Source organism: Etheostoma spectabile, chromosome 15 (genome assembly GCF_008692095.1).
Source record: "Etheostoma spectabile isolate EspeVRDwgs_2016 chromosome 15, UIUC_Espe_1.0, whole genome shotgun sequence".
NCBI lineage: Eukaryota > Metazoa > Chordata > Actinopteri > Perciformes > Percidae > Etheostoma > Etheostoma spectabile.
Window position 1 is genome coordinate 3,250,649 of NC_045747.1, and position 23,674 is coordinate 3,274,322.

General features: G+C 40.6%; 1 protein-coding gene across 7 annotated transcripts in view; it reads left to right on the top strand.

Moving 5' to 3' along the window:
• The window catches only part of LOC116703154 (myocardin-related transcription factor A), a 35,455-nt gene that overhangs the window by 10,450 nt on the left and 1,331 nt on the right, over positions 1 to 23,674 (top strand). For 2 of the 7 annotated variants that reach the window (XM_032537787.1, XM_032537790.1), the window contains 16 exons: positions 3,691 to 3,756; positions 10,938 to 10,993; positions 11,219 to 11,294; positions 11,404 to 11,565; positions 13,899 to 14,065; positions 14,744 to 14,860; positions 15,385 to 15,453; positions 15,594 to 15,772; positions 16,347 to 16,530; positions 16,876 to 17,137; positions 17,286 to 17,422; positions 17,822 to 18,712; positions 19,021 to 19,218; positions 21,517 to 21,630; positions 23,005 to 23,154; positions 23,304 to 23,387. In XM_032537787.1, coding sequence (XP_032393678.1) covers positions 3,691 to 3,756; positions 10,938 to 10,993; positions 11,219 to 11,294; positions 11,404 to 11,565; positions 13,899 to 14,065; positions 14,744 to 14,860; positions 15,385 to 15,453; positions 15,594 to 15,772; positions 16,347 to 16,530; positions 16,876 to 17,137; positions 17,286 to 17,422; positions 17,822 to 18,712; positions 19,021 to 19,218; positions 21,517 to 21,630; positions 23,005 to 23,154; positions 23,304 to 23,387 — 2,912 coding nt within the window. Of the gene's footprint in view, positions 1 to 3,404; positions 3,455 to 3,690; positions 3,757 to 10,937; positions 10,994 to 11,218; positions 11,295 to 11,403; positions 11,566 to 13,898; positions 14,066 to 14,743; positions 14,861 to 15,384; positions 15,454 to 15,593; positions 15,773 to 16,346; positions 16,531 to 16,875; positions 17,138 to 17,285; positions 17,423 to 17,821; positions 18,713 to 19,020; positions 19,219 to 21,516; positions 21,631 to 23,004; positions 23,155 to 23,303; positions 23,388 to 23,674 lie in introns of those variants that run through there. The other 5 variants (XM_032537793.1, XM_032537788.1, XM_032537789.1 and 2 more) reach the window with 5 other exon arrangements.

A 23,674-nucleotide genomic window follows, 5' to 3' on the forward strand; every position in this document is an offset into this window, starting at 1 on the left:
CTGCGTTACACTGTTGTTGTGTGAAGGTACACTTGCTGTATGTAGTGGCATTTGAGCAATGAGCACACTTTCCCAGAATAGATTCTGTATCAGCACATTGCATCACTTGCCTGTCATCTCCTGGCACAAATCATCAGCCTCGAAAACGTGTGTGCATGTTTGTGTTTCATGATAGTGTATGAATATTCAAGCAGAGGTATTTAAATGTGTGTGTACAAATTAAATATGCACTGCTGTGTATGCTTGCAAATGTTTTGCATGATTGTAATGAGTATCTGTGTTTGTTTTGTTAGTCCGGCCATGTTTGCCTGCAAGATCTAGTTAAATCTTCCCCCCCCTGCCAAAGCCAGAAACTGCACCATCCTGCGTCAGCCACATTCTCATCACAGAAATCAAACGAGGATGACTGTTTATTATCTCAGGCTACTGTAGGACACACAGAGGGCCACTGCGACAGAGTCTGCTCTCATTATTGCCAACCAGTTTGGAAACGTGTGAACACACAGATCTTTTCTGTCTTCTACTGTGTAGAAAAAAACAAGAATGTAGGAACTACTGAATGCAGACTTGTGATAACTGAAAAAGAGGAACAAGAGGGGCAGATTCATGAGAAAGATAAGCACTCTTCCCCCTGTTATTGAGTGTGTGAGATTTAAGGGGCATGTCGGGGGAATTAAATATATAGCCGGCTAGTTTTTTTTTTTTTAGTTGACTTGACAGAGACAAACAGAAAAGAAAGTTTTGGTATCTGAGGGTTAATGTCACTTTGTGTCGAGATGGAAATAGGACCGGAGATGTGGAGCAGAGGATGAAAGACGTAGATGAAAGGTTCAAGCAAATGAGTTTAGCATACAGTTTCAGCCAGGTTCTGGGCAAAATAATAGTGCCAGTCCTCAGCACAGTGCATTCAGACAGTACCCAAACTTTACAACTTTAGTTCACTCTAGCTGCTTTTGTTACTGTTTTTAACGCCAGCAGGCAGCTGTTTCCATCAAGAAAGCTCTGAAAAAAACAATTCTTTATGTCCAGCACCAAGCATCAGACACATTTAGTGACTGCACACTTAACACAGCAGCTTAAGAACCAGATACTGCTCATCCAAAAAGCACTACTCATGCTATGACGTAGTCCCCTAGTAATGCTAGAGTGTACGCGTCATTTGTGAACAGCTAGCTATTCAGGACCAGGCTATTTCCAGGAACAAAAGCATTCATTCAGAAAGTTACATCCTTGAGTCTTGAAATGCGATGTACCCAGCATGGCGTTTGGCGGTGTAACAGTTTAAAGGTGTCCCCTCTCAACACACTACACACTGTGTGGCAACGCACCACTTAACATAAATAACATAACATAACATAAATAACGCTTGAATGCAGTTGTTGCCGCTAATTGACCCAACCACTTATTAGGTTTAGGGGGCAATCACTTTTTCACACAGCCATGTAGGTTTGGATTTTGTCTTCCATTAATACTAACAACCTTCATTTAAAAACTGCATTTTGTGTTTACTTGTGTTAACTTGATGATCTGAAACATTTGAGTGTGACAAACATGCAAAAAGATAAGAAATCAGGAAGGGGAAAACCCTTTTTCAAACCACTGTATTTCCTGTACATCTCTAGAGCTCGCACTCAACACTGCACTTCCTTATATCCTCAGAAATACATCAAAATACACACAGCTTTTTGAATTTTTTGCTGTATGTTAGGGCTGTCAAACTTGGCCAAAAATTACATTTGAATATTCAGTTTCAAAAAATACGTTGGTGTGAATATATTCAAAGATCTATTTGTGCACATTACGTCCATAAGAACGCAAACCAATACAGCAGGAGACATAACTACTTGGATATGTATATTTATTTCAACATAAACATGAATAAATTAATAAAATAATGTCCTATGTAACGTAAAACTTAATGTAAACACTGTAGACCTTTCTCCTTTTATCTCTGGAGCAAGCAGGATGCAGGCCTTTACTGGCGGAAGTTCCCAAATCTCGTCCTCTCTCCAGTTGAACATTTTTGTTGGCATCTTTGTGGTATATTAGTTTTAGGGGTGGGGAAAACATTGATACAGCATAGTATTGCGATTTTCAGTAGCAATACTGTATCGATACACATGCGCCAAGTATCATTGTTTTATTATATATGTGTTGGTCAGTTTGTCCACTAGACAATCCCATTTTGCAGCAATAAAATTGAAGTGAAATGAACAAACAGAGAAATTTGTCTTTTTAGATGAAACAGATGTTCCATGTACATCATTTGGAAATTGGGGAAAATTAGTTGGATAAAAGGTTCTAATTTGCAGTATATTGCAGAATATTGCAATATGTTTAAAATCGCAATAATATTGTATCGTGGCATAAGTATTGTGATGATATTATATCGCGAGGCGTCTGGTGATTCCCACCCCTAATTAGTTTGTTGGTTTTATGAACTGAACGTGACGTGACGCTGATTGTGTGACCCCATGTGAGTTTCAGTCCGCGGTGTAGGATTGCTGTGCTGGGGAAAGTTGAGCTATAGTTTCAATGTCATTAAGGTGATTGGCTTCAGCCCAGAAGAGGCAGCAGTAAATTTGGACTTTATGGATTTGTCCTTTCATATCAACCTGATCAGACAGAATGACTCAGCAGGGAGGGCTTTTGTTCACACTACAGGAGACTTCATGGAACATTTTGTCTTTATTATTATGTATGGCATTAGGAACTGGTCTCTAATTGAATATTAACAGCATACAGTGTAAACTTAAGGCAAGCTCATGTGTTTTAAATACCTATCCTATTACTGGTAGGTACAGCAACGTACACCCCACTTTGCAAAACCTCAGCCCCAGCTCTGCAGTGGAAAGGTGTGAGCTAAAATTGTCACTGCAGATGGTCGTGGTGTGGGTAAAAGAGCCCTCTACCAAAAATGTTTCCAGATGCTATATTTTGTTACACTTTCAGGCTGATTTCATGACCCAGATATAGAGCAGCCGCGGATCTGAATATTGGAAGTACGGTCCTCAGGCTTTTTGCTGACATGTTTTTCGTCTGAGAAAATGTGAGGTTGGCTCAGAACGTGGTGAGTCAGAGCAAGTTTGAAAGCTTTTCTTAGCGTGTGAACATGGAGCCATGACCCCCAAATGCAAATACCAGTTATCTTTTATTAATAGTGTTGAAAATTGTTGTTATCTGAGCCCTCACACACCTGAACAGACAAAAAACATGCATGTAGATCTCTTTCCCTTATCTCTCTTAGACACACATTATATGTCTCTGCGGTGATGAACTGTCACACATGCGGCAGTAAAGTGTGTCTGTCATTTAATGAAATACTTGAAACAGGAAACTGCATGTGTGTGTTCACGTTTGTGTGTTTCCCATCCCTCTGTAGTGTGAGACATAACCTTTATACGTCTTCTCACAGAGGACCACAGAGAAGTAGTTCTGATCAGCAGCTAACAGGGTAGATAAAAACCTCTGTGGAACACCAGATATCACCATTATTACATGCATTCATAAACTGAAAGTCTTGTTATTAAATGCTGTGTAAAGTATTTACTTGCACCTAAGTTATGAGTAATGTCACTACCTTTGTGGCTTTCTGTAGCCGGGAACTGTGTTAAACGCCTCTCTGTATTCATTGTGCATCGACTGACTTTTTTTCTTTTTCTCTTTGTTTTTTTCTAACTTGGCGTTCAGTTCTCCAGCTGAAGCTGCAACAGAGAAGGTCCAGAGTAGAGTTGATCAACCAGGGGATCATGCCGCGTAAGTAGACAGCAATGTTTTTTAGTGAAAAATCTTGGTCCATGCTCTGAAAAAGTACTTGTTTCCATTTTGTTTAATAGTTTCAGACAATAAATTGATCACAATGTCAGCCTTCCATGGGATTATTTAACACATATCTGATGCAACCATTTTAAAATCACCCCAACCATTCAAACATGGCTCATTCATTCATGGCTCATCCAAAATGTCAGTGGGATAATGAGATAGACAGAAGTCAGTAAACATTTCCTTAACTCTGATGTAGTTTATGGTTAAAGTGGATTACTTAATTTTTCAGATGATGTTATGCATCATGCAGCCGCAGCGTCAAACACTATATGTAAAGAATAGTGAGTTTCAAATGAAATTATAAAAAAAGCAACCTTTGACTACAAGAAGACTCGGTTGCCGGTAACAATTATTTTCATTGCTGGTTAATCCGATTATTTGATTGACCATTAGGTCTCTCAAATTTCACTAAATAGTAATACATACCTGTTATATCTCAAAGCCCAATGTGATGTTTTCAAATAGCTTGTTTTAGCCAACCAACAGTCTAATCCATAATGGCCTCCAGCTTACTCTGACAAATCCTGAAAATGTTTTTTGCTGGGAAGATGACAAAACAATAAGGTGATTATTGCAATAGTTTCAGATTCATTTTCTGTTACAACTTTATTGTCCATCAAAGTGCAACATATTCATTTTCTGCCTCACCAAAACAAAAGCAGCAGAAGAACAAAATTAAATAAAAATCCTGAAACACTTAAGTGTAAAGTACACAAGTATAAATATCTAAAAAATATCTAAAACAAAGCATAAAACCTGTGGCTCAGTTTTCTTTTCTGTTTTAATTCATCATTTCCAGTTTTAGCCCAATTAGCTGGATACAGAAGCACTTCTCAGTATAATGCAATACAATTTAACAATCTCAATAATACCCTCTATATGCAAAAACTCAACATGTACTCTTTCTGAAGGTAGGATTTGTTGCTGGGCTCTTGTTCTAAACTACATTAGTTTTAGCTAGGTGTACCTAACAAAAAAACGAGCAACTGAGTGTCTATCCCTTTCATTTAACTGACTGTTTCCTGCTGAGGTTTTTCATTCAGTCGCTGCTTGTGAGAATCTGTCGTGTCTCCTGTGTGTAGCCTCGTTTTCTTGCTACACGGCAGTCTTCTGACGTGATTTAGACTGTGGTTAAAATGGTGCCATCGTCTCCAGACAGATAGCTGTTTCAGTCTTCAAAATAAGGTGAATCAAGGTTGTGCGTCAATTGCCAGCGTGAACACCCAATTACTGCTTTTTATCTGGTCGAGAGATTTTCCCGTACACCATCAAACTCCAAATGTCTAGATGCTTTAGATGGCAGCCTGTAAGTGCCACTAGTATATGCTTTTGGCTCTTTGTCCACATCCATTCAATAGAAAATGTGTCTGCAGTGTTAAGTGTCACTGTCATTTTCATAAAATACCATGAGAAGAACATCCTGTTCAGATGTTAATCATTTTATCTGCTAGTATTTCCTATTGTTATCTGTTCAGCTGGTAAATACTTGAATGTGCTGCCTGTAAACTATTTACTACTTCATGCATTCACTTTGCTGTTGCAGGAACCTATTATGTTCTGCTTCAGCAAATAAGCACACTGTTCCTCCTTTTACAATACAATGACCATTTTCTTATCTTTCTGGACAGACAGCTTAAATAATGAGCACGGCTCCGACCTCATCTGGTGGAGAACTACTTTAAAATGGAAGGATGCGAGTTGAAATGTACTGTATTGTTAACAATTTGATGACAAATGGTGCTGTTTAGTTGCTTATTGTCTGTGAAGTGAGTATGTCAGGGTTTCCGCGGGGTCTTAAATTTTATAACCGGTCTCAGGTCTTAAATCATTTTAAACAGGTCTTAATTTCCCCACGTCCATGCGACACTACCTCATTATACTCATTTAAAAAATGTCTGTTGTGTTGTAGTTCTTTCTTTCGCTAATCCAAATATAATTTTGCTGTATAATGACTACAAATGAGACCTACATGTAACTTACATTGCAGCCAATCAGCTTTTGTGTTATTGGTGCGAGTCTCTTTATATTGTACCATAGACATAAAAGGGATTTCATTCTTCAGCTATGGGGAAGTGCAAGTTTAGCAGCTTCAAAAAAACTGAATTTAGGGCTTAGTTGATATTGTGATAGACGTCTTAAATGTCATTTTTAATGGTTTTTAAAAAGGTGTTAAAAGTCTTAAATTTGATAACCTGCAGAAACCCTGATATACCCATATGGGCGTAAGAGAGAGACAGAGAGACAGTCTAGCTGTGATCAGGCCAAGTATGACCAGAGGTGTTAGTGTTATCACAGCTCTTGTCTGTCTTGGCACTTGTGTTTCGGTTCAATCAATTTGATCAACTTGAACAATTAATCAAGTAATCGGATAAGAAATGCGCTTGCTTTGTAGTAAATATGAATAGTAAATATATTAAATAAAGTAGGGCTGAACGATATTGTGTTTTAACATTGACATCGCGATGTGCGCATGCGCGATAGTCACATCGCAGGATATTGCAATGTTGACGCTAAAACATTTTTGCTGTTTTATAGAAAAATAAACTTTTACCGTTCTGATTATTACTGGCCGACCCTTCCCCTTTAAGACAGGTAGCCATGTGGGCAGTGTCTATGTAACATTAGTCCGACGGGGGTTGTTATGGGAAGTGAGGTTCTCCGTGTGTAGAAAAGTACCGTAGGCAGCAACTGCCGCTGACACAGTGATGCGTGATAGTTATTTATTGTTATTTAGTTTTTTATTGTTATTAAGCTACAGTTGTCAGTGTTTTATGTTCACTGCAAATGTGAACTAAATCACCTGATTAATGCAACATAATCACAACATCTCAACCATTTTCCCCTGCAGAAAGCTGCTGCCAGCCAGGCTAAAGCTAATATAGTTAGCCTAAAGAAACAAGGGGTCCGTCCGTCCCAACTAACGTTACAGTTCAGAGCCGCGACACTGGAAACATAACACAAATCTAGTCTAACTAGTCGCTAGTGTGCGTGACATGCAGGTCTGATCAATTTATCAAACTAACAAGCTGGCCCCGCTTGTTGACCACAACCTGAAATTTAGAGGAAGCAACATGAATTCATTGTCATAAAGTCATCCTTTTAATTTTTTATCTTCTATGTAGATGCACTCTGCTACAAAATCACCAAAGTAGTCAAGAATAATTTATTATTTCAAAATAGAGCTACGGTATTTATGTCATCTTTTAAAATTTTTTCCTTTTGGCAGTATATTGCAGGGAAAAAAATATTGCATTGTCAGTTTTTTTCCCAATATCGTGCTGGTTTCATTTTTGTAAAAAGAAAAAGAAAGAGAAGGAAGAAAGAAGGAAGAATGCAGACATCATCGGCATGGTCCGATGACGTAATTCACATGCACATTAAGTAGCCATTAGCAGGAGGCGCTGGTTAAGGCAGTTGAAAGTCTGAACATATTCCGCCGAAGGCTAAAACCATATCTCTTTTGATTGCACCATGGATAAAAAAAAAAATAAAACAATAAAAAAGTATTTGCACTTTTAGTTACATTTACATGTGACTCTTTGTGGTTTGACTTATTCAAAGCAAGTGTGCTTGCACTTGATTCTTGCTGTCCTGAGTTTGCACCTTCATGGTTTGCCACACAGAATGGAAATCGCATTGTAAGGTAATGAATGTCATTTTAATGTTGTTGATGTCAGAGAAGGGACTTGGCAGAACAATTATCCACTGACATTTAGGCTACCTTCTTTTTTTACATGACCTTTTTATATTGTCCCGGTAGTCTCTACTATAGACAGTTTGAAGAGATACTGCACACACTGTAGAACGGCAGTGATCACCACGCTAGAGCACACCACGCTGCTCTCTCTCTCTGACTCATCTCCTTCTCCTGTTCATTTCTTTTTTTCCTCCCACTATTTCCCAGTACACATGCTTACATCCTACCCTTTTTTCCCAAATACGCTCTTTTTTCAGCGCCTTCCTTCTGTTTGTTTCATTGTGATGGTTCCTTCTCTCTGCGCCCTCATCCTCTGTCCCCCCCATGTCTTTTTATCGCTAACCGTCTCTCGATTATCCCTCCCACTACCCATCCAAAATAATCTTTCAAATGCCTGCTTTGTGTAGAGAAAGCTTCTTTTTCTTCCATTAGCCGTGGGACCGTGGTGTGTGGTTGGGTGTGTTCATTTGACTCAGTGCTATAATAAGCCCACAGTGTGATACCCTGTCTATCAGGTTATTTATACACTTCTCAGATGCTTAAAAATGTTTCTCGGTTCATGCTCATCTACACATGGTTATCAGGTTAGCTACGCTAAACATTAATGCACTGGTTTTCCCAAATATCTGTCAGCAGGAGCAATAAAAAAGAACAGTGTACTAGATTTACACATTACCGATGGATCTGGAGCTGCTCTCACAAAGTTCTCACATATGAAATGGCTACATCTCTGGTCTATGTACTATATGTACTGCCCGCAACAAACTTGACGTGTTTGTTGATGATTGAAGTAATATTTTAGTAATTTTGTGGCTATTTTATGAGGTTGACAAATAAGTCACACCATATTAAACCGACTTTAAAGTAAAGTATTAAACAGGAGAGTTTTTTACTCAACAAACTAGTCCGTTACTACATAACAAAAAACAAAGCACTGGTCAGCTGCAGACCAAAAATAAAAACACAACCACTGCCAGTTGCTTCTTCATGTTCTCAAATTTTAAAGACCATGGAATGCTGGTTTCAGTGTGGCAAGAAGCCATGACGCAGTCACTCATGCACATAATGGGGTCTTTTCTCCCTGACCTCATCCAACCACTCTCTATTTCCTCCTTTTCATTTGCCCTTCGGTCTGTTGTTCCATTTTTCTTCCAGCTGCCTCTTTCCATTCATCTTCTCTCCCCGTCTTAACCGCATTCACGTTTCTGATTCTCCATCTTCCTCCTATCTATTTCCATCCCTTTCACTTCCTGTCCCCACTTCCAAAGACCTCATTTTGTGCTCATCCATCCCGTCATCGCACCGCTCATTTCCCATGTTGCTGACTGACAGGCAGGTTCAATCTCCCTTGTGGTTGGGTTATTAGAGGTCTAAGAGGGTTAACGGCCCCAGGGTGTGCAAGAATGAGTACCAGCAGTGTGACAATGCTCAGTGATGTGAACTCAGGCTTAAGCAGGTACCAGCAGTTTTCCCCCAGGGTGTGTGGGTGTGTCTGTGTCTGTGTGTGTGTGTCTGTGTCTGTGTGTAGTGCAGTCAGAAAGTATTAGCCACACACTTTCTGTTGTGTTAGCTCCAGCACATTGGGTTTGAAATGAGACTGCGAAATGAAAGTGCTGACTCTCAGTTTTAATTTGAGGGTGTTTACTTCTAAACATGGGGATCTTCTTCTCTGGTCCGATGTGTACTGCAGTCAGGGGTGACTGACTTGGTCACAAATAACCCTTTGTTTAGCCATTAAAAAGTTCTTGGTTGCATTAACTGTATGTTTGAGACATAAACCAGGCAGCAGTATTGTCCTAAAGTTGTGGAGCTGTGATGCAAAGGGCTACCAATCACACTCTGCCCACTCAATATGGATGCAGACACCCTCATTAACATCTCAGTCATTGGTTCATTTAGATTCCAGAGAAGCAGGAAGCACAGGAGAGCACAATAGGGAATTCAGCAGGTCTTGAACGGGATCTGAACAGAGGAACAGGAGTTAGACAGGAACACTAGGAAAACAACAAATGCACTAGACAAGAGCTGAGAATAACGGGCCAAGTTACCAGACTGGTGGATGTAATGATACGGCGCCGATCAGGTGAACAGCCTGGGTAAATGTACTGCTAAGGTGAATAATGGAATGTGCTGCAACTGTGCAGGAATCTGAACAGGGATAAATGGCCTCACCCCTTGACCTAGGTCCTTTGATCACTCCTCTTGCCACTACCAGGTGAAGACAGAAACAGCATAGACAGACATGCGGGATAAGGGGAGAGGGCACACACACTGGACGGGGGGATAACAGCTGACCCATAACAATACATCCCAACCGACAAGACTCGTTTCATCGTACACCACATTTTATAATTGTAGCTACTCCACTGGTTACAAAGAGAAGTCCGATTGTTTAGAAGTCTATGAGAAAATGACCCACTTCTCACTTGATTTATTACTGTAGTAAATGTTTTCATAATGAATTCATGGTCTCAATTGTTAGTTTCAAGTCTTCTTCAATAAATCATGATGTTTATTTTTTAAACTATGGTCCCATTTATTTTAAAGGACTATAAAGGAGTCCACAAACCAATGGGTACCATCACTATGGCTACAATCTTTTAAAACAGTATGGTTTACACCAATAATTAATCTAAGGTCAGTACCTTTATACATTCCTAAAATGTCTTATCTTGCAGCCTCTTCCTCATTCATAGGGGCTTGGTCAATAATGAAACATTTACCAGGTATAAAAAGTATGAATTAAAAGTGGATGGTTTCTGACTCTGTAAAGTGACATTGAGCACATCATATCTTTAATGGTGTTAATAAAGTGCAGGTTTTTATCTACTTGTGACCTTTACACTGATCACCATAATACTCAGGTTGTGTACATTGTTACTCAATAACCTGCCTCTATATGTATTCTTACATTCAATATATCATTATTTAATAGAATGAGGTTTAGATTCTTGTTTTAGAAGTGAAATCATAATGCCTGTACTGATAAGCTGCATTTTGGTGTCATCACAACCCTTTAGGCTTTTAGGCATGCAGCACCACTAATCCCTGGGTTTTTGCATAATCATAGGCCTACAGCAAGTCTTGCTTGAGTCATTTGTGAATGCTGTACATATTCCATAAATTCCACTGCTGTAAAGAGGCTTGTTGGACTGGAACCCTCAGTGTCCCTTTACCTGATAATAGCACCACTGCCCAAGCTATTGTGCATTAACTACACTGACATGGCACTCAAAATATGGAAAAGGAAAAGAGCACCATCAGTGAACTTATTCAGTCTGAACTGTAAAAGCAAAGAGCCAATCAGAACCATTTTTCTCTCAATTTTCCCCTCAGTTGGATTATTGCACACACTGCAATCTTAATGTCCTCTTTCTCTCCATTTTTGCTCTGCTCTCACTCTTTATTCTTCAAGCTCTGAAAAGTTCAGCTGCCTTCCACGAACAGAGACGGAGTTTGGAACGAGCACGGGTGAGTATGCTATCCTTGAGTCCAAACTGGCCTGTTTCAAGCAGACATTCAATCTCATCCTTTTTAGCAACTCTTGGATAATAATGTTATACAGAAGGGCTGGAAATGACAAATAAGCATTGAGATAAGGCCATGTTGGGAAGAGAATAAGCTTTGGAAAAATGATAGGCAGTTGGTAAAAATCCAGAAGGGAGTAAGTGTCTCAATTTAGTTCTCTTTCTTCAGACTGAGGACTATCTCAAGAGGAAGATCAGGAGTCGACCGGAGCGTTCTGAACTGATCAGGATGCACATCCTGGAGGGTGAGTACCCCATATAGCCTCCTACCTGTCTGTCTGTCTGTCTGGAACTTAGACATTTCTGACAAATAACCTTTAAGAATCATAAAAAAATAAAATATCGTGCCTCCAGAGACCTCAGCAGAGCCGTCAATTCAGGCAAAGCAGATGCAGCTGAAGCGAGCTCGCCTTGCCGATGATTTGAACGATAAGCTCTCCCACCGGCCAGGGCCCATGGAGCTGATCCACAAAAACATCCTACCTCTTCACTCCAACATTAAACAGGTCATCATAGGTAAGCCAGGCATTATTTATGTTTTAGAAGGCTGACCTTGGGCTCCTTTACCTTGGACAACTGCGACACCAACAATGTAGCAGGAACAAGCTTTGGCTGTAGAGCGGCTATACAGATGCAGTAATGGAGGCTAGCTTCAGGTTGGGTGTGTAACTAAGTAAAGTTAAAAGTAAAAACAACTTTATAAGCCTTGAGGTCATAGTGGCTCTGCAGCTCTCAAGCTTGTTTTGGTGTTTTACTGCCCCCTAGTGGCTACAAAATACACCTTTAGGTAAAATTAACCCTGCGTGTATGTGGTGGAAGGAGGTGTGATATGAATGTAAACGTGTAATATATCACAACACACCCACAGTTTTAGGCTCCTGACAGGATGTCCCTCCTGGCCCCCTCCTCCAGCTATCATAAACCTACTGATGCTCCCTCTCAGATGTCTCAGCTGTGCTCGCCATTCACACAGATGCCTGGCGACACACACTTGAAACTTATACACAGTCCCATCCACTGTGTACAAAACAACCACATTGCACACAAACTCCCCCTCCACCTGGGTATTCATTCTTCAAACAACCATACATGTTAAACTAGGATATAGTATGCCCTTGCATCCCTGGTTAACAGAGAGTGTCTGTTAATAAAACCCATTATCTTTTATTAGGAGTAATATTGTATACCCATTGAAGAGATAGGATTCTACATGAATGAATAGGGCTTTGATTGCAATTTGGTGCCTAATGACAGATATAATGGCCCCAATGTCACCATTGTCCGTTATAACAGCAACAATAAAAGAACTGCAGCACTGTCTAACTTTTATTTTATTGCTTTAGTCCAGTGCCGTTAGACATTAGAAGATCAGATCAGAGACGGTAGGTCCAGCTGCTTGTTTGAAGTGTGGAGGAAAGATCGCTGAGATTACAATAATGTACAGGGTCAGCGGATTATCCATCTCTGTCACCTCCGCACAATAAACACAATTGCATTACCGGGCCTTTATTGTAGGAGCACTGGAGAACACAAGAGTTATACAGGGTTGACATGCAAAGATACAAACATTCAAAGCACCATGCACAGACACACACTGGCACAGCGCAGTAGTAGAGAAGTCATCACATTATCGGATCACAGGGTATTAAATCAGCCCCATGTTGTCTTTTCATCATCGCCTGCTGATGTTGGATTAATGACCAGCAGTGTATTTTCTATAGCTGTCTGCTGCAGCCCAAAGCAGCTCCTGTAATTAAATAACACACATCCATCAGCATAAAAAAAGTCTCTATCCTAGTCCAGTGTGTTTTGGCAGCTACCTTTTTTACATTAAATCCCTGTAAAGGCTCAAAAGTCTGCTTCATAATGAAATCATTACGTGACATCCTTGAGAGTAAAAGTAGCAGGAGAACCACAACTTGGATTCATTCATGTGCTGGAGGATGTTTTAATGTGAGGCTGGCTGATATGGAAACATTTGTTCTTTAGTTGACAAGTTTTTATGCAGTTGTTTTTTTAAATACTTTGCCTGATTTATATGTTTTTTTTTTAAACATTCAATTAGTTTATTTGTAGCCTGGAAACCATTTTGTATGGAGAATACCCTTAGTAGCACAGAAGGCTGGCATAAACAGGAGGAGCCCTCACATAAATAGTTAATGTATTCACATCATGAATTCCGCAATTGATCCTCCAGAATTCTCAGCATAACACAATTCCTTAGAGAGACGCCATCTGTTACATTAAAACCATCATGAATAAGGTGGCCAGCCCTATTTGGCTGCACTGAACATGAACTAAGATGAATGAAAACTATCACTGAAATAAAGCTTGACTTCTCTTTGCCACTCTGAGGACAGAAGCATTATTCTCAGTAAAGATATTATCTAAAACTGTGTTTTATAGACATGTTGTGCAGGCAGAGAGGACAAGCATTTAAGTTACTCTGCAGCAGCCATCACATAAATGCACTGGCTGAGGGTGGACATCACAGAAGAAGCTTGCTGTGTGTTATTTTTGTATAGAATATTATAGGACTTGACACACACAAGCAGTGATACATTTCCTCATAGTGGGCATGCTGGTGATTCTGGCTGACTAGGGATGCTCACACGTTGTTAGTTCAGTGGTACAGTGCAATAAGTTTGGATTGTAGGGAGTAATCCGCCGGCTCAACACCTGTAAGTGCAGGTGATAAAAGCATGCTGTAATTGTCGTGGCCTTGCAAGGCAGGGGATACAGATACAGAAGGTGTTTCCTTTGTTACAGGGAAAAAAACAAGTTGCATTTACGTTTTCATCTGCCTAGATATCAGCAATTTCCTCTCTCCTCCCTCCTCTCCTTCTTAGAGACACAGTTTCCAAAGGCTTCAGGTGATAACTCATCATGTGATGAGGACAGCATTTATAGTCTGTCTCCAGAGCAGCCGATGAACCAGGAGTCTCCTTTAGGCCTGCTTCCTCTGCCCTCCCCACCTGAGACCCTGGCTGGGAGCAGCATCCCATCTCCTACACAGGTAGGATCACTGAGTGAGAAAGTGTGACTAACATGTTGTGTGTCATGGATGCAAGACTGTCATGAGTGGAAGTTGAATTGTGTAACAATAGCAAACTTGTATGTAGCATGAAGCTTCATCTAAACTGAACTGTAGTTGGCAGGTTATTGAGTAGCAATGTACACAACTTGAGCATTATGGGGATCAGTGAAAGGCCACAAGTAGATAAAAACACACACTTTATTAACACTATTTAAGATTTGATCTGATCAATGACACTTTACTACGTCAGAAACCGTCCACTTCAGTGTTTTAACCTGGTAAATGACTTAAATATAGTAACTATAGGCCATACATTGATAGACTGGATAGGAGTTTTTTATAGATTAGATTAGGTAGACTTTATTGATCCCAAATTGGGAAATGTCAGATGTCAGTGCTACAGCAGCAAAATATCAGACACACAGCACACATACAGAATATATAAGAAATAATAATAGTACAAGAGTACAATAACAAATAAACATACAAAGGAAAGAATGTACAAGTTAGTACAATAAAAATGTAAAACCACTAAGTCTAATATTGGGAGATTTTGTTTTTGCCTGGCTGATTTATTGTTCTTGTTCTAGGTAAGGCCATGGCGTAGCCAGTGATTAGTGTTTCTCATGTACAGTATAATTTCATTTGATCAATTAGGTCTCTCCCCCTGCTCCTGTTCTCCCCCCAATCTCTGGATCTTCCACCTCATTCAAGCTGACCAATGGGACGGCGGCATTATCTGCCCAGAGGACAGGGGTGACCTCACAGATCAAGGTAGGTGACATCTGTCGAGGCCAACTAAACAATAAAGGTGTAAAAGTGTCTGGCAAAGAAAACATGTGCTTGATCCTCTGATTTCAAGCTGCTCCCCTTAATTTCTTTTTATATTAACAATGGATCAGATGACTCTTTGTAATTAGACAGCTGTCATTTGTAGTGATGAGCAGAATATTAAACAAGAGCATGCAGTACAGAACTTGGAACACAAGATTATTATCCATCTCTGCTCATTATTTTGGTTTTATCATCATCTTGTCATCAATTAGCGATTTTCAACAAAACCCTTCTTCATGCTACCTATCCAAAACCAAACAGTAGACAGACAAAGTGAATGGCCAGCTGGTGAACATAGTGGAGCTTTTCGCAGCTAAAGAGACAGACATTTCCCTCAGGAGTTGGTAGAGACCAAAAACAGAGCTACAGTAAATGGAGAGTAAATACAGGACTTACATTGATTGATGTATTGAAGTATAGAAGTTTACAGTGCGCACTTACCAGCATACCTTCTCTTTTTTCAGTCCCAGCCTAAACCAATTTCTGACCGCTCTGCACAGAGACACAAGAAACCTAAGGACAACAAGCCAAAAGTAGGGTTTTGTTTCTGTTTTTAGACATGAAGATTATACTTTTGCTAACACTCAAAGAGGTAGTAAATAAATACCAAAGCTAGCATTTCAATGAACCAGTAAATCCAAACCTAAAAGGAAACATGTGTGTTGCTTTCTAGATTAAAAAGTTAAAGTATCATCAGTACATCCCTCCTGACCAGAAGGGAGATAAAGAGCCTCCTCCCCATCTGGACTCGTCTTATGCCAAAATCCTCCAGCAGCAGCAGCTCTTCTTGCAGCTCCAGATCCTCAATCAGCAGCAGCAGCACTACCACGCCATCCTGCCTGCACCATCCAAGTATGTACCTATTCTTTTGTGGATGGCCAAGCTTGTAGTATGTAGTACCACCCAGGAGAAATGCAATTCAAGGTGGTGTTAGGGGTCCAAGCCCAAGGCTGTAGGAACCGCGGTAGTGAAACTAGGGGTGTGAAGCTTCACTGGTCTCACCATTCAATTTGATAACGATTAGCCTGCCAACGATTAGATACAATTTAACATCACGGTGCATCAACTCCTCAAATTTAATATACTGTATATTGCTACACATGGTTTTCAAATCCAAGCAGTCAGATATATGAACTCCTGCCTTTTAATTGTAGGAGTCTGAACACAGCAGACAAAAGGTAAAAACAAAAAGCAGCAAAACAGAAAATCAGAAGACAATAATCAGAAGACAATAATCTTTCACTGCATTGATGCAGAATCATCTATGTCCGCATCACCATGCATCAATGCAATGATTCATTTCAACACCCCTATTTAAAACTGAGGCGCTGGTATCTTGGCTTCTGGTATCTGTAAATGTATTTTGTTGTCTAAAGACTGTAGAGGTCACTATCTTTTTCATCCCCTTTGACTTTCTCCCCAACAGACAGATTCAGACAGATCAGCAGCCATCTTCCTCCTCTAATTCCACGACTACTTCCTCCCCACCTCGACCTGTCGCTGCCCCTTCAACAGCTCCCCCTAACCAGGGCGGTCAAAGCCGTCAGGGTTCTGCTGCTATACGTGGGTCAAAACCAAAGTTTCTACCCCCAAACCTGGATGAAATGAAGGTTAGCCTCACAGAAACAAAAAAATCCAAAAGAAAACTACATGGTTAGTTTATGATCTTATGTCTCATTCTGCCAGTACACTGAAGAGCAACAGCTCTCCCTGCTGTCTACAAGATATGAGTCAGTGAAGTAATTGGTCTATAGAAGTTGACATATGTAAACGATTCTACGTTAACAAAATGTTGTCTCAGAAAAGTGGCGTGCCAACTCAGACAAAGAAAGGGACAGTGATGGATTATGTAGTCTTTTTGTTTTTTCTCTTCTTTCCTCTGATGTTTGTCCTCATCTCTTTGCTTTTCCTCCCTCTTTCAATCTCAATATCTCTGTTACTCCGTCTTCTGTCAGGTCGCGGAACTGAAGTCTGAGTTGAAGCTGCGCAGCTTGCCGGTCTCCGGCACCAAAAACGACCTAATTGAGCGGCTGAGGACCTACCAGGAGCTGAATGGAGGCAGTGACACTACCTCGTCTCCAACAGTAGGGGGTGCCACAGGGCCAGGGGCTGAAGGAACAGCAAAATCCTCCAAAAGTGCTGCATCCACTATCAACAACACATCACAACAACAGCAATGGTTTCAGTTTCAGTGCCATCAGACATCATCTCGGACTGGTTAGTTGACCACAAAATGTACCTGTACTTCCTCCATCACCTCTCTTCAGAGAATGTTGTATTCAAGTGTTAAAAGATAAGGAAGACGTAGACAACATAATGCATTCTCTCTGTACTTTCTTAACCACTGTATATATACCTGATGCAGGTAGCACTGCAGCCACTCCTAGGCAACGCATGACCTGTGGTAGCACCGTCTCCCCCCCAACTGCCTTGCTCGCCCCCTCTGACCGCCTGCCGAGTCCAGAAGATACCAGCTTTAAAAGCGACCCCTTGATGGAAATGGTCAGATTTTTGTTGTTGTTGTTGACAATAATACATTCTTGAAACCTTAAATACAATTCATTATACATTAATGATGTTTTAAAATAGCACAGACAGTCAAGATTTGTCCAAATCTTTGTTTTATGACCAAATACCTGCAAAATGAATGACATTCCCTTCAACCTCAGCTGTACTTTGTGCTAATTGTTCTGATTAGCAAATACTCAAATACCAACATGCTAAACAAAGGTAATGAGCATTAAATTATACTTGTTCAACATCAGCACGTTAACATTGTCATTGTGAGCATGTTAGCATGTAGACGTCAGCATTTAGCTCTAGCATGTCTGTCTGCTCTTGCACTTGTTTTTTCATATCAAGGTTTGTTTACCTATTTTTATTTTCTCTCTTTCTGTCCAGATGAGATCACCTCTCACCAAGGCGAGCCTTCACCCATGTTCAGCTGCTCAGCTTCCAACCAACATTAAAGAAGAGCCAAAGTGTTCCACCCCGGCGCCCTGTCAATTCTCTTTAAAGCCGACCTCACTGCAGAAACATTGCCTGGTTTCATCAGCCGCCCATACCTCTACAACCACAGCTCCAGTAGTGACTATGGACAAAGACAGGTTGCTGCTGGAGAAAGACAAGCAGATAGTGGAGTTGACCAGGATGCTGATGCAGAAACAGAGGCTGGTGGAGGTGCTGAGGATGCAGCTGGAGCACGGGAACAAAGGAGGAGGACCAGAGCCACTGGTTCTTGTAAGAGTTAAACAAGAACCTCCTGATAAGCCCAGTGTCCCTCCACCATCATCCGTTTCATGCGAGATGGATGTCAGCAAGGTAACTGTCAAAGAGGAAGCCATCGAGACAGATGGAGTGGCGTGTGAGACAACTATGCAATCATCAGACACTTGTGGATTACCGCAGCCAGAGCAAAGGAGCACACCGACAAAACAGCAACAGCAACATGCACGTCTGCCGCAAGCCAATCTGCAGCTGTCCCAGCAACAGGCCATACAAAAACTTTTGCTACAGCAACAGCTAAACAATCAGAACCACAGTCAGATGCTGGAGAACCTGCAGAAACTTTCTCAGCAGAGAAAAAGGAAATCTCACAAACAGCAGCACAAACAACTACACCAGCAGCAACTGTTGCAGTCCCAACAGCATCAACAATCGAAACAACATCACCAGCCGATGCAGATGAACCAACAGATTCTACTGAAGCAACAAAAGTTGTTTTTGCAACAGCAGACTAACCAACAGGTGCTAACACAGAAGAAACAACAGCCGCAACAGAAGTCACTAAAGGTGAGAAATGTGTTTTACAGTATCCTTTAGATTTACTCATTATGCCAGTTCGGTAGTTAGGGATGCTCCCTAACAGTGGTCTCCTGGTCTGGTCAGATATAACAATTTATAGAATATAACAATATAACAATTTATGAAATTGCACCGTCAAGGTTGAAAGCACTTAATTGGAAGTCACTTTGGATAAAAGCACCAGCTAAATGACATGTAATTTAATGTAATAACAAGCTCAGCTGGCCAGCATTGAATTAGTTTAACCTGATTTTTTGGGGGGATTTTTTAAAAGGTTATTGTGGGTTTTTGTACAGGTATCTCAAGCGTCCTTCAACCAGCAGTCAGGCTCAGGCCCCACTTTCCAACAGGATCTCCCCAATAGCGACTCCACCCCGTCTCTGGTCACTGATAGCAGTGGCAACCACTTCCTGATTGCATTGACCAGTCACATCCCTGAGAAGCTAAGAACTGATGCACCCGGGAGCAAAGGAACCAATCAAATAGCACTGCAGGTACATTACTCAGTTTTAGCAATCTACTTCAAAATATATACAAATGTATTAATTAGTCCCTCTTCCAAAGAGGGTATGTTTTTTTTAGCTTAATTTACCTTAACTGAACAGATTCAGAGTCATTGTAATGGTTATATGACTTTTTCGGGTTGAAAGGTGGTTGTCTGGCTTCGCTCTAGTGCCCGTGAGCGGAAAAACCACCCTTGCAACTTTGGGCTCAGCGGCACTCAGTATCGTTTGATATTAGGTCTTGTGATGTAAATAACTGCTTCACGGCACTGCACACATAGAGCTACAAACCCCCATTCAGGAACCGACTAGCTATAAGAACAAGGTAGCAATGGAGTTTTTCACACTATTGTCATGATTGAGCCGGCAAAGAAGAAGCAGAAAGCATTGTTGTAAGAACAGAGAAAGAGGAAGCGGCAGACTGACCGAGCGAGGAGTCAGACACAAGTAAACATAGCAGCTGCCAAATATCTATTCCAAAGTGTCGAACGGTGTGACAGTTACTGGGGTGTCGTATCGCTCTCGTTTGGTTGAGGGCTAACTCCTTTTATACCTTCCCCCATGAACCCCCGCCCTCTATGCCCGCTTCTGCCGTATAATAACACCGTTATCTATCAGCGGGGCGGATGGTTAGCCATATTAAAAGGAGTTACTTTGATACTTCCCTGATTGTATAATGCTAATTTCGATCCACACACAGTGATTCACTAATTTAACACTTTTTTTAAAAATGAATTAGTAATTATTACTTTTAGTTATAATTGTTTTAGTTCTTTTTACTTAGAGACACACACACCCTTGCCAAGTTTAAAGGGCCCCCGCCCGGATCAGGGAGGCAAGAGGCCTTTTCAGATTTTTACCCCAGACGTCCCCCACTAACGGGCTCTTGTCCCCCTGTATATTTTAAGCACTGCCGAGGGGATCTTTACAACCAATGATTTTCTTTAGTACTCACGGTTAGGAACCGTTCCTCCCAGGGTCTCGGAGGTCCCCTCCTTCTCAAGGACGCCCGCTAGCTTGTTGGTCGCCGGTCCGAGAGAGGCTAAGTGCTCGGTGGCTCTGACCGGCAGAGCGGATGGGGAATGCACTCCCACTAGGAGATAACAGGAGGTCTGACTGTCAATGTCGATCCCCGCCGGGCTGCAACTCGCCCAGGTGGTTAAAGAGGAGTCTTAACTGCCCTCATGAGAGGGAAACTTCTACCCTCGGAAAGCTGAGGTGTGAGAGAGAGAAATTAAATGACTAAAATCAAGGAATACAAGTCTTTTGGTCCCCTAGCTCACAACAAGCTCAGGTGGTTTTATTATTTAGTGAATAATCAAAAAACAAGTACAAAAAACAGAAATATTCCCTTCCCTTTCTGCCCTAAAAGCAAAGAGTATCTAAATCAGAAACTAGATAAAACCCGATAAGTGGGTATGCTTTCGCTGAAGAAAGTGGCCACATCAACTCATATTTATACTAAAAGTCAAGGCTAAAAACCCCCTCCCTTTTGTAAAACAGGGTAATTCCACCACTACGTTATCACACAGGTGGCCACAGCAGATGACCAGTTCAGACCAGTTCCACTTGTTACAGTAAGTGACCTTTAGCACACTTAAAAGTGTGACAAAGGTCACACCTAACGAATATAAGTTTTTTAGTTTTAGCTGTTTCTAATATTTAGTTCATACTTTCATCAAAACAATATAATTAATGGGTTACATGGCACACTTTAAGTAGTATATATATTTCAACTGTGAATTATATAAAAAAACACATATATTTTAGGTGAGAGTTATACATCAAGCAAACACATATATTTTGCTGTGAGTTATATTTCAAGCAGTACATATATTTTTAGCTTTAGCTTTGTGTTTCTTGGGTTTTCAACTGAACCTCCGTTCAACAAAAGTTGTAGGGGGGGGGGGGCTCTATAGAGAAACCTGCGAGCAAAGAGCGATAAAACAGCGAAGAAATGGCCAAAACTGCATAGTGCCCCCAAGTGTCCCTCTAGTTTGTTGTGCCTCGGAATGTGTTTATGACCATTTGTATGCTTGATGGTACAGAAGTATAACAGATCAAACAATTACCAAGCAGTAAACAATCTCAAAACATGTTAGCATTATGGATCAGAATCATATACAGTAACATGTGTGAATGCAAAGACTGATTCATAAAAAAGCTATTTTTTGCTGATGTATTCTTTATATTATTAGTAGTAGTAGTATTATTAGTAGTATTATATTCAGCACTTACTTTTTAATACTAATACTAACAACATTGTTTACATTCATTATTTTCCACTAGCGATTACAGTCTACTCCAGCCAAGCTCCCCGGCCACAACCCCATTCAGCTGCCTAAAGCGGATAATCAGACCAAACAAAGCATGCACGTGGGATTTTTGAAACAAGATACAAAGGTGAGATTTAAAGCAAGATATTGATTATGTGAATTTTCAAAAGTACTCAAAAGTAGCTGAAGTATGGTTTTAAAACAGGAAAAGATTTAAAATTGTCAAATATTTAACATATTTAACAAAAGGGAGTCTGGTTGTGCCACAGACTGTTTTCTGTAGCAAAGTGCTGTAATAGTTGCATTAAAGGTGTCCACAGTGAGATGTGTGTGCATGCATGCGAGCGTGCGTGCGTGTGTTTGTGTCTCATACTCAGGTTAACTGGCTTTTAAAAATGTCTAGATGGAGCATTTCCGCCACCACAAATAATGACTCAACAGCAGATGTTAAATCATCTCTTTTTACACATTTCATGGCCCCTCATCCTACTACATACACAACTCATTGTCAGACAAGCCCAGGAGCCTTTGTCACTGGAGCACTAACGGACCAGTGTCTGTTAATGCTCCATAAAGAGAGAGTGAAACATGATAGTGAAAGAGAACTGCTCCAGTGAGTGCAATAGCGGTGGAAATTAATGATGTACGCTGTCTGACACAGTGACAGCAGTCTTTGATAAGACTGTCTGACACTAGCCCGATGCTGATGACTATTGCTTGGCTAATTACACTAACGACATTGTCCATTAATATGATCTATGTTGTTAACAGAGCAGGAACAAAAAACTCCATTGCATCTTGGCTAATTGAGATGTACAGTATCTCTCGGCGAGGGCAGGTGTGCTGGAAAGTGTCAAGATTTGGTGGAATCATTCGTGATTTCAGATTTACAAGTGGTGGAATCGAACTAAGTACATTTAGTCAAGTACTTTTACTGAGGTACAAATTTGAGGTAGTTGTACTTTACTTGAGTCTTTTCCTTTCATGTCACCTTCTGCTTCTACTCCACTGATTTTCAGAGGGAAATATTGTACTGTTTACTCCATTACATTCACCTGGCAGCTTAAGTTACTAGGTACTTTATACCAATTAAGATTTTTGCACGCAAAAACAAATGTAGTTTTTATAACAGGAATAATTATAAATAAAACCACCCATCAATATAAAGGCCTACAAGTCCAGCTGAAATGGTTAGCCGATTAACCACAGAACTGTTTTGATTGTTTCCAGTTTCTAAAATGTGAGGATTTTTCTGCATTGAGTACTTTTACCTTTAATACTTTAAGTACACTTTCCTGACGATGCTTGCATACTTTTACTCAAGCAACATTTTCAATGCAGGGATTTTACTTGTAACAGAGTATTTTTATTTTGTGGCTTTAGTGCTTGATCAGAATACGTTTTACACCTCTTGATGTTACTGAAAAAAAGTATCGTTGCCTGTGAATACTGTTCCCCTGTAAGGAGAACTTATCTTTTCATTCTTTGCTATGATTTGAAGCCACAGAACGGGAGACTTCAGGTATCTGAAGAGCCGCCTCAGCAGGACATTGCTCAGTGTTTGTCAGCATCTCCCAGTCTGCAACCTTTCTTCAACGACCAGGAGAACGCTCCCTCCAGGAACGACACCACATCACCTTTCTCTCAAACTGTAAGTAATCTCCGGATGGCATGGGTTATCTTTCCATGTGTTTGGATCACCCAGTCACATTGTAAAGGATTTTGTGATAACTTTGGATGCACAAAAATCTTACTTCTTTCACATCCAACTGGCTTTCACTTCATTCTCCTCTCCTTCAGGAGTTGTGCCCTGGTCTGGATGTCTTGTTTAGTCCTCTGTCTCCAGCTTCCATTAAGACAGCGGCTTCATCGCCTGATAACAGAGTATGACGCTTTACATGTCAGATTGTGTCAGTGCACACAAAATATGAATATGTTCATAATCCAAAATGTTTTTACTGCCCTTGGGGTGTTTCTTAGATTTTGCTAACCTATACTAAGCTAAGCTGCGTTGCTCTGCACTGTGGTCTGATATGTTGTTTTGCATTGCATCATTTCACGTTTCACATCAGCGCACTTGTGTCACAATGTTGTGTGCTAAGTGAACTTTACACACAGTTTTGAAGGGTAATGTGTTGTTCCCTCTCTCTGTGTGTGTGTGTGTGTGTGTG